This window comes from Narcine bancroftii, chromosome 4 (genome assembly GCF_036971445.1).
Source record: "Narcine bancroftii isolate sNarBan1 chromosome 4, sNarBan1.hap1, whole genome shotgun sequence".
NCBI lineage: Eukaryota > Metazoa > Chordata > Chondrichthyes > Torpediniformes > Narcinidae > Narcine > Narcine bancroftii.
In genome coordinates, this window is record NC_091472.1 from 182,897,009 (window position 1) to 182,913,742 (window position 16,734).

The 16,734-nt window shown below is 39.0% G+C and overlaps 1 protein-coding gene and 1 long non-coding RNA gene across 2 annotated transcripts in view; both read left to right on the forward strand.

Annotated features, from left to right (window-relative positions):
• LOC138761299 (uncharacterized) overlaps positions 1–16,734 on the forward strand; it is a 217,453-nt gene that overhangs the window by 85,056 nt on the left and 115,663 nt on the right. The gene's annotated exons all lie outside the window — the stretch shown is intronic.
• The window catches only part of ddx54 (DEAD (Asp-Glu-Ala-Asp) box polypeptide 54), a 53,283-nt gene that overhangs the window by 20,900 nt on the left and 15,649 nt on the right, over positions 1–16,734 (forward strand). Inside the window, exons 5-12 of the mRNA XM_069933182.1 lie at positions 1,506–1,555; positions 1,656–1,697; positions 3,159–3,254; positions 3,531–3,652; positions 8,575–8,636; positions 9,845–9,976; positions 11,545–11,755; positions 13,202–13,336. Of these exons, the coding sequence (XP_069789283.1) occupies positions 1,506–1,555; positions 1,656–1,697; positions 3,159–3,254; positions 3,531–3,652; positions 8,575–8,636; positions 9,845–9,976; positions 11,545–11,755; positions 13,202–13,336 (850 nt within the window). The remainder of the gene's footprint in view (positions 1–1,505; positions 1,556–1,655; positions 1,698–3,158; positions 3,255–3,530; positions 3,653–8,574; positions 8,637–9,844; positions 9,977–11,544; positions 11,756–13,201; positions 13,337–16,734) is intronic.

Genomic DNA, 16,734 nt, shown 5'->3' on the forward strand with positions numbered 1-16,734 from the left:
TGTCCCTTTCACACTTGCAAGTGATCCCAGGAATTAACCGCCATTCGGCCTTTAAAGTACCTAGTGTGAAAGCAAAATCAGCTCAACGCCCACGTCAGATGACGTCATTGACGGCCTCGACCCCTAGTACAATCTCTGGTGTCTGCAGACGCTGGTGTTGCAATCAGGCAAGTGTGAAATGGGCAATTGCATTGTGGGATTGAAATGACCCAAGTTTTTGCATGAGTGCAGAAACGTGAAGGAAGAAAAGATTAAAATGAAGGTATAAACTTTGCCATGGGAAAGTTGCAGTGGGGGGGGGGGGGGTGGGGGGAAGAGAGAGAGAGAAAATAAATAGCAGTAGTGAACAATTTTTAAACATTGTTGGAAAATTGGTAGGGCTATAGCGCATAGTTTATATAGACCATGGGGGGAAAAAGCAAAGGCAGATCGGACTTCCCAGAATGCCGTGTGGCAGAGAAACCCATCCATGAATGCTGGCAGAGAAACCCATCCATGAATGCTCCATGCATGCAGCCAGGCATACAGCCCTTTTTCTGCCATATGGAATTCTGGGAGGTCAGATCCGCCATTGCTTTTTCCTACTGTATTTATAAGTTGTATGCGACAGTGCTACCAACTTTCCCATGCTATATAAATTGTGCTCTAAAGCACTACCAACTTTCCCACCCTGTTTAAAAATTGCCCGCTATTGCTATTTATTGCTGGCACTTTCTCACGGTCCCTTATAAAGGTTTATATAGGTCGGCACAACAACAACAACAGGAGCTGGAGGACTCGTGCTGTACATAAAGCTTCTTTGGCTTGGCTTCGCGGACGAAGATTTATGGAGGGGGTAAAAAGTCCACGTCAGCTGCAGGCTCGTTTGTGGCTGACAAGTCCAATGCGGGACAGGCAGACACGATTGCAGCGGTTGCAAGGGAAAATTGGTTGGTTGGGGTTAGGTGTTGGGTTTTTCCTCCTTTGCCATTTGTCAGTGAGGTTATGTTATAATTAGGCATGATTAATTTTGTTCAAATATAAGATCATAATACATTGATTAGGATTTAGGGCAGGTCCACCATCGCTCAATGTATCATAACATGACCAGTAGAAGGTTGAACAGTCCTAACCCCAATGTCCCAGTTAGGTGTGGTCAAGTGAAAGGCCAAACCCCCATTCCTATCCTGGAATATTGAACAGCCGATTTAGTGGGATGCAAGCGTGAAAGGGAGGCTAATGATAATTTCTAGAGTTCTGTTTAATTGTGCATATGGGTACTCAACAAGTCGTTGCTCATTTTGAAGTGTAATGATGGGTTATAGTCTCATTGTTATATCAACTATAGAGTCCAGGCTTTTTTCGCACAAATGCTCAAATGGTGAGGTCTATGTATTCCATCTTTTGGACTATTCATTTAAATGCTTCTCTTGTTCAGGGCCTCAATTTAGAGTTAAATTGTTAAATTCTGCTATATTCTTTGAATGAATGTGCCATTAATTTTCTTGATTATTTGATTTTTGTAGCTTGGAAAGTTTACTGGTTTCAGAACTGCTTTAATCTTGGGTGGAGAAAAGTAAGTACCTTTTCAAATGGTAATCTGCAGCCTCTTTTGTAATTTAATTAAACCAAGCAAAAGCAGTATTTAACCAGACATCTATGGTGCTTATTTTTAGAATGGAAGATCAGTTTGCAGCTCTTCATGAAAATCCTGATATGTGAGTTAACCTCCTGAAATGTAGCCTGATTTGAAGATAATTTTTCACTTAGTTTTATTTTACCTGTTAAAATTTTCAGTGAAATGTATTACGAATTAATAAGATCTTAATAGTACTAACAAAGAAACAGCAATGGAAAATTCACTAGACAATGGTAAATTCAAAATGATAGTTTTTATTGAACTATTAATAACACAACAGGTCTTACTTATCTCTAAAACTCTTAATTCCCACTATGGGCAAATGTGTGTGTGTGTGTCAAAATCCAAACCATTACAGTTTGAGTGTGAAAAGTCAATTTTAAACTTCAGCATCAAGCATCTTGTGTTGCTTGAAGATTTTTAAATCACAGTTCAGAAGTAATTATGAAACACTTTTAAACATCATATTTTCAGATTTCTTTTAAACTCTCGACTCTTTTGATGAGTTGTCTTTTAGAGAGATAATTCTTCGTAAGAGTGATTTCACAAACTCGCTCTTATCTTGCCTGTGTTATGGAGTCTGTTTTCCACAATGATTTGTTTCCTAATCAAGAGCAAAGTGGACTTACTTACTTTCAAGCCACTTATTTTCAGTATCTCCTATGATAAGAATAATACAATACAGAACAGCATCTCCCTCTTTCTCCAGAGACTACTGTTTCAATCCTGTGTCTTTCACAGGATGGTCAATTTCTTCAGTGTGGTTTAAAATGTTTCTATCTGCCTTCATTTAGGTTTCTCTTAAATCATGTGACATGACATCACTGCTGTTCCAGTTTCATTTCTGTCCAAAACACTACTCCTAGTAGATGACCTTTTGCCTTCCTTCAAATTATCATTTCACATGCACAAAACCATCTGACCTCATCTCTGTGCAAGAGGTTCAAGTGGCTTATGTCTCTGTAAAGTCTGAGCACATATCACTTTAGGAAGAACTTCCTTAAATGCACAGCTGCCTTCATTGTCCTGAATCAAATAAGATCCACTTCAGTTCCATTAGGGTCTTTCCTTCCAGACTTGGCAACTCTGAAATGAACTCTCTCTCTTTCTCTCTCTCTCTCTCTCTCTGTCTCTAAATGTGATGTGTCCTCTGTGTGACCATGTATCCAGCCTACAAACGAACTTTACTAAGAAATATATATTTTATAACTAAAGATTAACACAAATCTATTGTAATCTACTGTATGTTAACAACTTGGTGGCAATTCAGATTATTTTTGGGGGAAAAAATATTTAAAGGGAGAGGACAATTTGTTCCTTTTTCCTTGTGCTTCAACAACTTCACATCTCCAGTTTCTCGTTCTTTCCATTCAACAAAGTTATTCTCAGAGGCATATCTAGTCTTTTTTATGCACATCCTAAAAAAAATCCTCAAGTGGAGCAAATGCAACTGTTGAATTAATTAATACATTTATTATTTACACAGATTAATAGTGGATATTTAGAGTTCACTGCCCTATATTCAATTTTTCTCTTACAGAATAATTGGCACACCTGGCCGCTTAATGCATGTGATTGTGGAAATGAATCTCAAGCTGCATAATGTTGAATATGTGGTGTTTGATGAAGCTGACAGGTAAATTGATAAGATGCAGCCATTTCCCATTGTTTTAGAACTAGTATTTATAAAACATTTCTCAAATTATGTTGCTATCAATTTTACACTAGGATTCATTGCAGTACCTGTCCTCCCAGTTTGCTTCATATACAAATGTTGATAAATGACCTCATTTGTAAATGTACCAAAGTTAGATTAAGTTGTCCTATTTCTAGAGCAAGAGATGATGTAGATAATTGAAGTATCTGCAGCAAATGCCCAATTTAAATCCCCTATAAACATTTTTTCTGACAGATTGTTTGAAATGGGATTTGCTGAGCACTTGCAAGAGATAATCCAAAGGTTACCAGAATCGAGGCAGACCCTGCTGTTCTCAGCCACATTGCCAAAGCAATTGGTGGAATTTGCACGTGCAGGTCAGACTTTTAACAGATGTGTTTTAAAACTGCAGTAATTTATAATGCCGTGTCAATGCTTGAATATTCATTGTGCTGGTTTTGTATAACTGATAAAGTAGCTTTTTTTTAATTTTAAGTGAAACTGCAAACTTAATTGGAAATTAATTTCTAGCTGAAGTAGATGAGGCCTAACCCTAAAGAGATGTGTGGTAGTAATTGATCTTCAATCTAACTTTGAAGAGCTGTTTTGGTTAGATGGTGCTAAGTTGTGTAATTTTTTAAAAAAACACATGTTTTGGAACAATCATGATATTTTTTTCAGGACTCAAAATATAGATATTGTGGGAGAAAAATTTAAGATTTGCTTGTTTAATTTACTAATTCTGCAGGGAACCATATGCTGCCTGCACCTAACAAATGGTCAATTGGTTTTCTAGCCCCTCACTTATCCTCCCCTAATTGCTAACTCAATAAATTATGTTGCATAATTATAGAGGTGACACCAGCTTGTTTTTTTTTCCACAGGCGTGACGTTCTTCTCTGCTTCTCTAGTCTTGATAAGCCAAATGACCTTGAAACTGATTGATGCTTGAAACATGTTGTAAAGCTCCTTTGTTCTCAAAAGGGGAATGTTTTCTTATCACTTGTATTTTGGCTGTAAATATGTGCTTTTTCTCACATTTCAGAGGCTCAGAGCTCTGCTTTGCTCTTAACATTGCCTCCAAAATGTGATTTTTACTGTCATTGGATATCTCGTGTAAAAAAAAAGTTATCTTGGATACAGAGGAAAATTTCTAAGGAAAACCTTTATTTGCAAGTATATCATGGAGAAGCTTGGAAAATTCCAACACTGAAGCACAAGGGGAGAAGAGAGAGAAAATATAGGTCTTTTTAAGTTTAAATAATACAAAATTTTCATGTTTTTTGCTCAGATGCACTGTAAATTTGTAAACAAGCAGGCTCTGAAATTATGCATGAAATGAAGCCAAATTTATATTTTGGCTTTTTTTTAAAAATTATGGCTATCAAATTATATTTCCCTTCTTCTTTTCTTTGGCTTGGCTTCGCGGACGAAGATTTATGGAGGGGGTAAAAAGTCCACGTCAGCTGCAGGCTCGTTTGTGGCTGACAAGTCCGATGCGGGACAGGCAGACACGATTGCAGCGGTTGCAGGGGAAAATTGGTTGGTTGGGGTTGGGTGTTGGGTTTTTCCTCCTTTGCCTTTTGTCAGTGAGGTGGGCTCTGCGGTCTTCTTCAAAGGAGGTTGCTGCCCGCCAAACTGTGAGGCGCCAAGATGCACGGTTTGAAGCGTTATCAGCCCACTGGCGGTGGTCAATGTGGCAGGCACCAAGAGATTTCTTTAGGCAGTCCTTGTACCTTTTCTTTGGTGCACCTCTGTCACGGTGGCCAGTGGAGAGCTCGCCATATAACACGATCTTGGGAAGGCGATGGTCCTCCATTCTGGAGACGTGACCCATCATATAGGTCTTTTTAAGTTTAAATAATACAAAATTTTCATGTTTTTTGCTCAGATGCACTGTAAATTTGTAAACAAGCAGGCTCTGAAATTATGCATGAAATGAAGCCAAATTTATATTTTGGCTTTTTTTTTAAAATTATGGCTATCAAATTATATTTCCCTTCTATTCACCAGCAAATGTCCAAACAATTCAATGTTGTTTTTTTAAATCTTAATCATGGTGAGAAATTAATTATTGCTTCACTATGAATGAACTAAAGTCAAATCCAAGGAGCTAACATCAAGGACATTTGAAAACCCCATCTGAACATTTTTCAAAGCAATTAAATATTGTAAAGAAATTATGTGAATTACATCTGAATGCCGCTTTAGTTGCCCATTCAGAGCCAGCTCTTCCCATTCGCTGTGGCCTGCCCAGACACCACAGCCACCTCAGTGATACAGGCCCTTCACAGTATTTTCACCATCTTCGGGTACCCCAATTCCATCCACAGTGATAGGGGGTCCTCATTCATGAGTGCAGAGCTGCAACAGTACCTTCTGGAGTGTGGTATTGCTTCAAGCAGGACCACGAGCTATAACCCACGCGGTAATGGCCAGGTCGAGAGGGAGAATGCCACCATATGGAGAGCGGTTACACTGGCTCTCCGGTCTAAGAGGAGGTTCTCACTAGTGCCTTACACTCCATCCGCTCCCTCCTATGTACTGCAACAAATGCCACCCCCCACGAAAGGATGTTCCTTTTCCCGAGGAAATCCGAATCGGGAACCACTGTACCGGCATGGCTCACCGTCCCCGGCCCCGTCCTTTTGCGACGCCACGTCCGGCACTCAAAGAACAACCCCTTGGTCGACCGAGTGATTCTACTCCACGCGAACCCACATTACGCCTACGTGGAGTTCCCAGACGGGCGGGAGGACACTGTTTCGGTGCTGGACGACACTGTTTCGGTGCGGGACCTAGTTCAGGACGCGGTAGACCCAGCAAACCCCCCAACTCCTTATTCTCCAGGTCCCGTGCCGCAACAGAAGGACCAACAGCACCCCAATGACCCGGGCCACCCTGCCGACAACATGACTGGGAATTGAGTGACGGAGCAGTTGCACCCGAAGAGCCCGCTGGCGACACCACTCCAGCGACCCCAATCCCGGCATCACGGCGGTCACGCCAGATTGTCAGACCCCCTGACCGCAAAGAGCCAGCTCTTCAGCGCTTGACATCCTGCTTTGCGGAAACTGCCAAAATATTTGGCCTGGAAGTCAGCCTGAAGAAAACTGAGGTCCTCCATCAGCCAGCTCCCCACCATGACTACCAGCCCCCCCACATCTCCATTGGGCACACAAAACTCAAAACGGTCAACCAGTTTACCTATCTCGGCTGCACCATTTCATCAGATGCAAGGATCGACAATGAGATAGACAACAGACTCGCCAAGGCAAATAGCGCCTTTAGAAGACTACACAAAAGAGTCTGGAAAAACAACCAACTGAAAAACCTCACAAAGATAAGCGTATACAGAGCCGTTGTCATACCCACACTCCTGTTCGGCTCCGAATCATGGGTCCTCTACCGGCATCACCTACGACTCCTAGAACGCTTCCACCAGCGTTGTCTCCGCTCCATCCTCAACATCCATTGGAGCGCTTTCATCCTAACGTCGAAGTACTCGAGATGGCAGAGGTCGACAGCATCGAGTCCACGCTGCTGAAGATCCAGCTGCGCTGGGTGGGTCACGTCTCCAGAATGGAGGACCATCGCCTTCCCAAGATCGTGTTATATGGCGAGCTCTCCACTGGCCACTGTGACAGAGGTGCACCAAAGAAAAGGTACAAGGACTGCCTAAAGAAATCTCTTGGTGCCTGCCACATTGACCACCGCCAGTGGGCTGATATCGCCTCAAACCGTGCATCTTGGCGCCTCACAGTTCGGCGGGCAGCAACCTCCTTTGAAGAAGACCGCAGAGCCCACCTCACTGACAAAAGGCAAAGGAGGAAAAACCCAACACCCAACCCCAACCAACCAATTTTCCCCTGCAGCCGCTGCAACCGTGTCTGCCTGTCCCGCATCGGACTTGTCAGCCACAACTGAGCCTGCAGCTGACGTGGACTTTTTACCCCCTCCATAAATCTTCGCCCGCGAAGCCAAGCCAAAGAAAGAATTTAAAAGTAATTGAAAACTTTGATGGTCGGCACAGACTTGGATACCAGATGGCTTGTGTGACTCTAAAGCAAAATATTTATAAAAGAATGCTACTTAGCTATTTGACTCCTAACCTTTTGCTCTTCAATTCCTGCTGGCACATTTTTGGAGCAATTGAACCAATGCAGTGTTGGGGAACGTCAGCAAAACTAGATTCTGAGTAAAGGGACAAATTTATTGTATCTCAGTATTGTAGTTTCTGGACTTCTGCATTTGCTCTTAATTTTGGGAATTCTTACTACAGTACCTTTCCAATTATCCAAAATGCTTGGGACCAGATGTGCATCAGTTAACTGCATTTTTAAGATATCTGATCAGCAGCAAAATACTTGTTTCGCTGTCACCAATCCTGACACCTTGTCACTGCTGTTGCCGATCCTGCCCAGGAGCCTAAGGTCCCCACTCATATCCCCGACACCTCCCCATCACCGTCGTAGAACCTGCCTGGGAAACTCTAGCCCTGGTTGCTGAACCAATGGAGCTCCTGACGCCATGGCTGCCGACCCGATGGCGTTCCCGACGACGCAGCTGCTGACCCAAACACTGGCCCTGGCCGCCAACTCACCGGAGCTCCTGATGACATGGCCGCCAACCCAAATGCTTGCCCTGGCTACCGACTCACCGGAATTCCTGACGCCCTGGCTGCAAACTCTAAACCAGTCCCTGACCACCAACTCTCCGGAGCTCCCGACGCTTCAACCGCCAGCTCCAGCGTTGAACTTGTAGGAAATCCTGACCTTGATGCCACTATTTCTCACCTAAGCCCTGGCTGCCCTCAGGGTGGAACTTCCCAGGAGCCCGAGGTCCCCACTCCAATCCCAGCCCATTAGCATCAACATAATACTTGTATAGTATCAGTGATTAAAACATCAACGAAGAACAAGGGAAGGTTTTTCAAACACAAAATAAAGTTTAAATTTAACCTGAGTACACAAAAGCTTCGTTGGATTCAAAATGGCATTAACAGCGCATCGGAATCCTACGAGCAAGGTAGGTTTTTTAAAAAAATCAACTTTTTTTTCAACTTGTGACGTAATGTTGGTGTGAAAATTTTTGCAGATAAGTGTTAATTTTGGTAGAGTGGCTTTCCGGTAATCGGAAACGTACTGTATTTGAATGACTGATGCCAGTGGTTCCATTTTACACTGCCACAAGGGTTTAGCAAATTAAGATAAAATTTGGTAGCAATGATCTCCTTTGAGTTTTTAAGATTTTAAAAGCTATTTCATGATTACAGTATTTTTTAAAAACTTTTTTGCAGGATTGATTGAACCAGTACTAATTCGACTGGATGTGGACACTAAACTAAATGATCAGTTACGGGTAAGCATCTTTTTTCTTAATTGCTTGCCATGTGTGTATTCAGTCTTTCAAAGTAGCAAATGTGTCAGTTGTTGCATTTTTGTTTCTTGCAAAACATTACATATTTACATTTTGTGCATTTGTGTTAATTGTATCTACAGTAAAAAACCACTGGTATCTGGCACCTATGGGGATTGCTAGATGCCAGATAAATGTATTTTCCGCTTTCTTGAAACTTGCAGTACTTTTACAATGCCTAACTAATACCTGCATTAAGAATAAATAGTTGAAAAGACACAAAAATGCTATACTTTTCTTACACTGAGAACAAACTTCATGAACATGAATATATAAACCGTAAAACATTTTACTTTATTTTCAGTCCCATTCTTTGAAAACATTTAACCGTTGCTGCATCTGCAGGTTTCCCCACCCCCCCACCCCTTCCACAGAGCTGCCCGAAAGACAAACAATAACTTTATAAATAATTTCCTCCCCTCCCCCCAACCCTTCCCACAAGTTTACAGATAAAACCTCTGACTGGGGCGACCCTTACTAAGCAGGGATAAGGAGACACCGCAAGAGAGTCGCCCCAACAGTGAGCGACATCAACCAGCTCATTATCCAAGGCAACATTAATGCTGTTTCACACAACTATATTCAACAAGCAGTTATGACCAAAGCATGACCAAGGCACTCCATTGGCTGAATATTTGCTCCCAACTACACCAAAGGTTTTCGTGTTAATTCACAGAAAATTTACTTCTACAATTTTAAACTAGTGTATTTTTTTTATTTATTTTTAAAAATTTATTTTCCTTTTTATTTTGCTGGCTGCTTGAATTCTGGATACCGGCGGTTTTACTGTATATTAATTCGTGAAAGACCTGCATCTTTCATTGGCTTCTTCCATTTGATTTCAATTTATTACAGATTTAATTATAAATGGTTAATTTTTTTTATAATTTCAAATGAATTACTAGTAAACTGAAGCTTGTGAATTCAATAATTTATGTCTATGCTAGTATTTAATCTCCTTGAAACAAACTTAAGATATGAATGAAATATCCAAGGTAATCTTTTTGGGACCTTTAAATTTATAAAGTACAAATGTTTATATCATCTTTAAGATGAAGAATTAACAAATTTGACAGGTCAATGTATTTTTTAAGGACTTTTGAAGTGTTTTTAAATAAAAATGTGGATGTTATTTTCATTTTTTTTTACAGCTGGCATTTTTTCATGTAAGGTCTGATGATAAGGCACCTGTTCTGCTCCACTTGTTACGAAACATTATAAAACCTCAAGAACAGACGGTTGTTTTTGTAGCTACCAAACATCACGTAGAGTACTTAAAAGAGGTTAGTGTCAACTATAACCATATAACAATTACAGCATGGAAACAGGCCAATTTGGCCCTTCTAGTCCGCACTGATCCAAGAACCCTCCTCTAATCCCACTTACCAGCACTCTGCCCATATCTATGCCCATAACTGTGATTGCTCAACTAATTTCTCACCTTGGTCAAAGCAATAAAAGACATCTCACTACTTCCCAAAGATCGTTACTCTGTTTGAGTTTTCCAGATGATACTGTCAAAAAATTATCAGAATAAGAAGAGACATTAATTCTACAGTTGTAAAGAGGTTTTAGTCATTAATTTTTAAAAAAATTTAGAGATAGGACAAAGCACTAGGTTCTTCCAGCCCACAGACCCATGCCTCCCATGTGACCAATTAACCCACTCACCCCACACTTTTGGATTGTGGGAGGAAACTGGAGCACCCAAAAGAAACACTTGCAGTCTCAGGAAGAAAGTACAAATTCCTTACAGCAGCAGATTTGAACATGGGTCACTGGTCCTGTAATAGTCTCACTACTTTTACTCTTTGGGATTTTCCTGGATGCCAAGTCTATCACAGATTTTCATAAATTTCTACGTTCTTGGAAAAAATGTCTGTTTTCTTATTAAAACAATACCCACGATAGTCTAGAAAATTGAATTGTGTACCAATAAAGAAACAAATGTGAGAATTTTTTTCCTGGCCATGGATTTTGATGTTATGCAGCAATTTTAGTTTGGTGACCATTGAGAAGACCACAATAGATCTTCATTTCATCTGCTAGTCCAAAAAATTAAGTTACTCTACTACGTGTACCAAATATGAATGACAAAATCAGGGTTGCATTGAGATTTGACCTATCTGCCATTCATAATAAATAGTTTCTTGTAGTTTTAGTATTGAATAGACACTACTGGGCAATGGATTAGGATTTTACTTCTCTCATTTCCACAACTTAAAAAATGTAAGATGGTTCCCAAAAGACTGAGCTTTAAACAGTTAGAGGCCTGATTTGGACTTTGCATTCAGTTATATTATAACCAGAGGCCTTGGTTTGAGATTGCAGGGGAAAAATTATAAGGGGAACGTGAAGGGAAATTTCCTCACGCAAAGGATGGTTGGGATGTGGAATAAGCTTCTGACAGAGGCGGTTGAAGCAAGGACGTTATTTACACTTAAGGAAAGACTGGATAATTACATGGAGGGGAGAGGATTGGAAGGATATGGACCAGGTGCTGGTCAGTGGGACTAGGAGGGTGGGGATTTGTTCCGGCATTGTCTAGTAGGGCTAAACTGGCCTGTTCTGTGCTGTATAAGGTTATATTATTACCCTTGCGCATCTGTGGTTCAGAGCTGTGGTAAACTGACATTGAAGTGGCAAAGAAGCACCTTTCTTTGTATGAATGTTTTGTAAAATGGTCTTTCACTCAGCAGCAATTGTTCACTTATTGAATATTGAACATTATATATTTTTATATAAAATAGCCTCTGTTTTGTTTGCTTTCATGTTTATTTTAGACATAGAAATGGAAAAAAGAATTCCTGAAATTGCACATGCTTGCACTTATTAATTTTATTTCTACCAGCTAATTACCAAACAGGGCATTGGTTGTTCGTACATCTACAGTACTCTAGATCAAACAGAAAGGAAAATCAACATTGGGAAATTTGTCCACAGGAAATGTATGGTGATGATTGTTACCGACGTTGCAGCTCGTGGCATTGATATTCCCATGTTGGATAATGTGATAAACTACAATTTTCCATCCAAAGCTAAACTTTTCCTGCATAGAGTTGGTAAGAAAATTCAGATGTTCGAAGCTAAGAGAATTGATATAAAATGTAATGGCGTGACGAACAGCTATCGGGGACTTGAACCTCTTTGTTGCACTAGTTGCGTGTTGCTCCAATGCTACAAAAGTATTGCCTGCGAGAATAATTGGATATTTATTATCTTTTTTTTGTGCATTTAGCAATCATTAACTCGTAGGAAGAAACAATACATGGGATTTGTGGTGCAAGGGAAACATAAAGTGACTGTTACCTCACTAAGCAATAATTTATGATATGTTTCCAGTTTTAAAGCATTTAGCTTTTGAAAGTTAATTTTAACATCAGTTTTTGCTGATAAACCTGCTGACTTTTGAACATGTACATTTTAATTAATTTACATGAAAATCAAGCAATAAAACTGCAGACTGGTGTTACGAGCCCAGAGGACCCCAAAACCTAGCAGCAATAGAAATTCACCAAAACAAATGGTTACTTAAACAAAAGTTCCTTTTAATTTTCATTAAACGGGATAAAATTGTTCCTATTAACTTTACCCCCTTCAAATTCTAACTGCACATGTATGAAATATGTATATGTTCAGGAAAGTTCTTTAATTCACAGTCCAATCACACTTCTCACTCCTCCAAGTTCACTGGTATAAGGCAATTCTTATACTGTGCACAGAATTTAACATTTATGAATTTTCACCAAGCTCTGGTGTTTAAAGGTAATTGGTTTCCGCTCAGGAAGGTTCTTGTTGGTTTCAGAGAGTTCCGTTGCTCGTTGGACATACACACAAAAACTGATTTACATCCAACAGTCATTTCAGTTGCTTGCCGAAGAAACTTTCCCCTTCAGGGTTTTCCAAATGATAACCTCTTCTTGCAGGTCACCACAAAGTTCCTCTTATTTCCCTAATTTCAGGAGAAACGCTCTAGCTAGCCATTTCCTCTTGTAAGGACCACGATGGTTTTCACAAGCCTCAAAAGCCTCTCTCTCTCTCTTTCTCTCTTTCTCTCTCTCTCTCTCTCTCTCTCTCTCTCTCTCTCTCTCTCTCTCTCTCAAAGCATTTCCAAAATATTTTTTTATTGTTTTTGCAGACACTCGGTGCTTCAGTGTCTCATTTTCAGCAAACCTCTTGCATTTTAAATGAGATGTGAAGTGTTACTTTGTGAAGTGACCTACTCTCTAAACTTCACCACCCCAAAAACATATTTATATATAATTTACCTCGTCACACTGACAATACTAAGTAAAATTAAAATGCAGGAAACACTCACACGTCGAGTAGTACCTGTAGAAAGGAAAATAGGTTGACTTTTAAAGTCAAAGACAAAGTTAACCATTTTAAATTACGCTTGAGTATTTTCTGTTTGTGTTAATTATTTCATTATAATTGGAATTTTTTTTGGATGAATTGATAATGTTCATTAAATAATATCTGAAATGTAAAATTGTATCATAAACCAGGTCGAGTAGCAAGAGCTGGTAGAGGTGGCACTGCTTATTCATTAGTAGCCCTGGATGAAATTCCATATGTTTATGATCTACACTTATTTCTCGGGCGACCCCTCAGATTTGCAAACCAAAATGACATTTCTGAAGGTAATTTTTTTTTTGTTTTTTCCATTGAGCAATGTTTACTTCACTTATTGTAAAATGCAGTGTATTTCACTTAAAACTAATGAATTTACTATGCACTAAACTTTTAGAGAAAGTACAATTTGGACTATACAGTAATATTTTTAAACTGCTTTTACAAAGAAGAGCATTCAATCAGTTTTATTTGCATTATAAAACTTTTAGGATTTTTGATATGGTTTGAGAGACTTCTTTAATTTTTGGGCCAGCTTTTCCTAAGGCCTCTGGCAAGTATATTCCATTTCACTAGAGAATGGCAAATGACAACCATTGTTAGCTAAACAGTAATCAAAGAGAGAATTACTGCGCAGAGTTGGTGTTCCGCAGGGGTCAGTCTTTGGGCCACCTCTTTTTACATTGTATATCATTGAATGAAAGCATAGAATACAGGAGTTGGGAGGTGATGTTAAGACTGTTTAAGGCATTGGTGAGGCCAAATTTAGAGTACTGTGTGCAGTTCTGGTCACTGAATTATAGGAAGGATATCAACAAGGTAAAGAGAATGCAAAGAAGATTTACGAAAATGTTACCTGGGTTTCAGAATCTAGATTACAAAGAAAGATTGAGTAGATTAGGTCTTTATTCCTTGGAGTGTAGAAGGTTGAGGGGGGGTTTGATAGAGGTATTTAAGATTATGGGGGGGGATAGATAGAGTTGAGGGGGGGATAGGCCTTTTTCCCTTGAGGGTTGGAGAGATTGAAATAAGAGGTTAAGAGTTATGGGGCGGGGGGTGTGGCAAGATGGCGTAGGGAACAGACGTGCCTTCCAGACCTCTCCTGACTCTGATTTATTGTTTTGTCTTTAAGTGCCCGTTAAAGTTCTTTTAAAAGTTTATAAATAATAAGAGGTGTTGGATTAGTGCCTAATGGTTTATATGCAAAAAAAGGTAAAAGAAAACATCAACAGACTGTTAAAAAACTACATTTTCCGAAATTGTCTGAGCCTACTTGTTTACAAGAAGCCAGGTCTTAACATAGAATGGATCCAGAGGAGGACGTGCAGAGTTGGGCATTGAAGCTTCGTTTTAAGCCGGTGAGGCTCTCTGAAGGTCGCACTCAACAGCTTTCGGACCAAGTAGCTGGACGGGTGCCAGTATTTCACACAATGGCCACCGTGAGTGCTGTTACTCAGTCTTTGACAGTTGAATCAGCTGGGGCGCCACCAGCTGGAGAGTTAAAGAGTTGTCATTCGACTGCTATAGTGGTGGCGCTGCAAAATGCATCTTCAATTACAACGGTTTTTCCAGACGTCGATTCAGTGAAGATGATTAAAGAGATTTGGCTTAAAGATAACTCTGATCTTCAGTCTCCTGGCATTGCTGGGGGGACTTTGAGAGGGATTTTTATACGAAGTCAAACTGCTAGAAAAGATACTAAATTAAGGGAAGGGACAGAAGATCCCGTGGTCTCTAAGGAACAGCAAGACCCCATTATGCCTGAATCTACTTCTGTTGAAATGTCTGTTAAGGATCTTGAAGATAAGATATATTCTGTATCGAGTCACTTAGCTAATTTTGTGAACCTGTTTATTTCCAAGATTAATGCGATGGCGGAAGTCATTAATGGAGCTTTTAAGCTTGAAACCATTGAAAGATTTGAAATGTGTGATCAAGGTTTAGTCGATGCACAGGATCAACTGCAAGATGAAAATAGAATAATTGAAACATTGCAGATCCAAAATAAAAATTTAGCAAAAAAGGTTGATTATTTGGAGAATCAATCTAGACGGAACAACGTGAAAATAGTTGGTTTGCCAAAAGGCATAGAAGGACCAGATCCAAGAAAATTTTTTACTGAATGGATTCCACGAGTGTTAGGACAGGATAAATTCCCTGAAGGTTTAATGCTGGAACGTGCTTATAGAGTTTTAAGAAGAAAATCTTTTTCAGGACAGAATCCAAGATCTGTTTTGATCCGTTGTTTAAACTATTGTGACAGAGAGACAATTTTACGTACGGCTATTAGAAATGCCCAGCAAAATAGATCTCCTTTGATGGTTCAGAATAATCCTGTTTTCTTCTATCAAGATTTGAGTCAAGAAATTATGTTTCAACGACGCAAATTTAATTCTGTGAAAGAATGGTTGTGGAAAAAAAGACATAAGGGAACATTCAGGTATTCTGCAGTACTGAAGATTTTTTAGGATGGAAATTAGCCAAAGTTCTTTGACAATCCTAAAGAGGTTATGGACTTTGCTCAGTCTCTACCAATCATGCAGTTTCAGGAACGATGTAGTCCTTCAAGGTCTCCAAAGAGAGTAGAGATGTAAGGTGGATCCAGTTTTTTTAAAAGAAATGGAAGCAATGGTGACCGAAGTGGTAACGTTGATTTAAAAAAATAAATCTTTTATCTTTTTTTTTGAGAAGTGTTTAAATAGTTTAAATAATGATGATAGTTTAATGAAATGGGAGTTGGGAGAGGGAACTGGGTGGGCACTAGTTTCCAGAAGTCATCAGCTACCTGTGAGTTATCTCACACCCAATATTTGGGTGGTTTAAACAGGAGGAGGTAGTTGTGACCTCCGACCTGTTTTTTTTTCTTTTTAATTTTTGGGTTATGAAGTGAAGGTTTTTTTATTATTATTATTTTTTAAATAAATAATTTTTTTTAACTCTTTTTGTTTTCTGATTGTAATTGAGAGGGAATTAGGAGGTTTTTTTTCTCTCCTTTTTTTCGGGGGGGGTTTTTTTTCTCTTTTTTCTTTCTTTTTTAAGAGGATGATGTCACAGAAGATAATAAGTCAAAAATTGAGGATGTTGAATTAGATGAAGAGGAAGATGAGGGGAAAGGTGATAAGAAGAAAAAGAAGAAAATTAAGTACAAATACATTGAGGGAGAAGAGTTTAATAAAATTAAGTTAATTTCGATAGAGAATTTTGAACTTTTTTCTTTTTTTTTCGTTTTTTATATAAGGGGAGGGGAAGGGAATAAAAAGTTTATCTGATTGTTTTTCTAAGGGATGTTTTTGTTCTCTTGATGAATTATAAAGGAAACTTGGTATTAATGGAAATTCTGTATTTATGTATTATTAATTATGATTTTTTTGAATAACAGATATGTGGTTGATATATGATTTTAATATTTGAACTTAGTTTTAAAGTGGATTTCATTTGTTAAATACATGTATTATGTTTGATTTAAATATATGTTTAAGGGTATTATTTTAGTATTGATATTTTTTTTTGTTGTTAGTAATTTTTTTGTTGTTAAGTTTTATCCTTTGTTTGTAAGTGGGGTGTTTTTAATTTTATTTACAATATTGTTAATTAATTCTTCACTCTTTATTTTGGGGGGAGGGTTGGACTAATTTTAAATTAGATGATTAATGTTGTGTTATAATTATTGGGGGGGTTAATTTGTGTA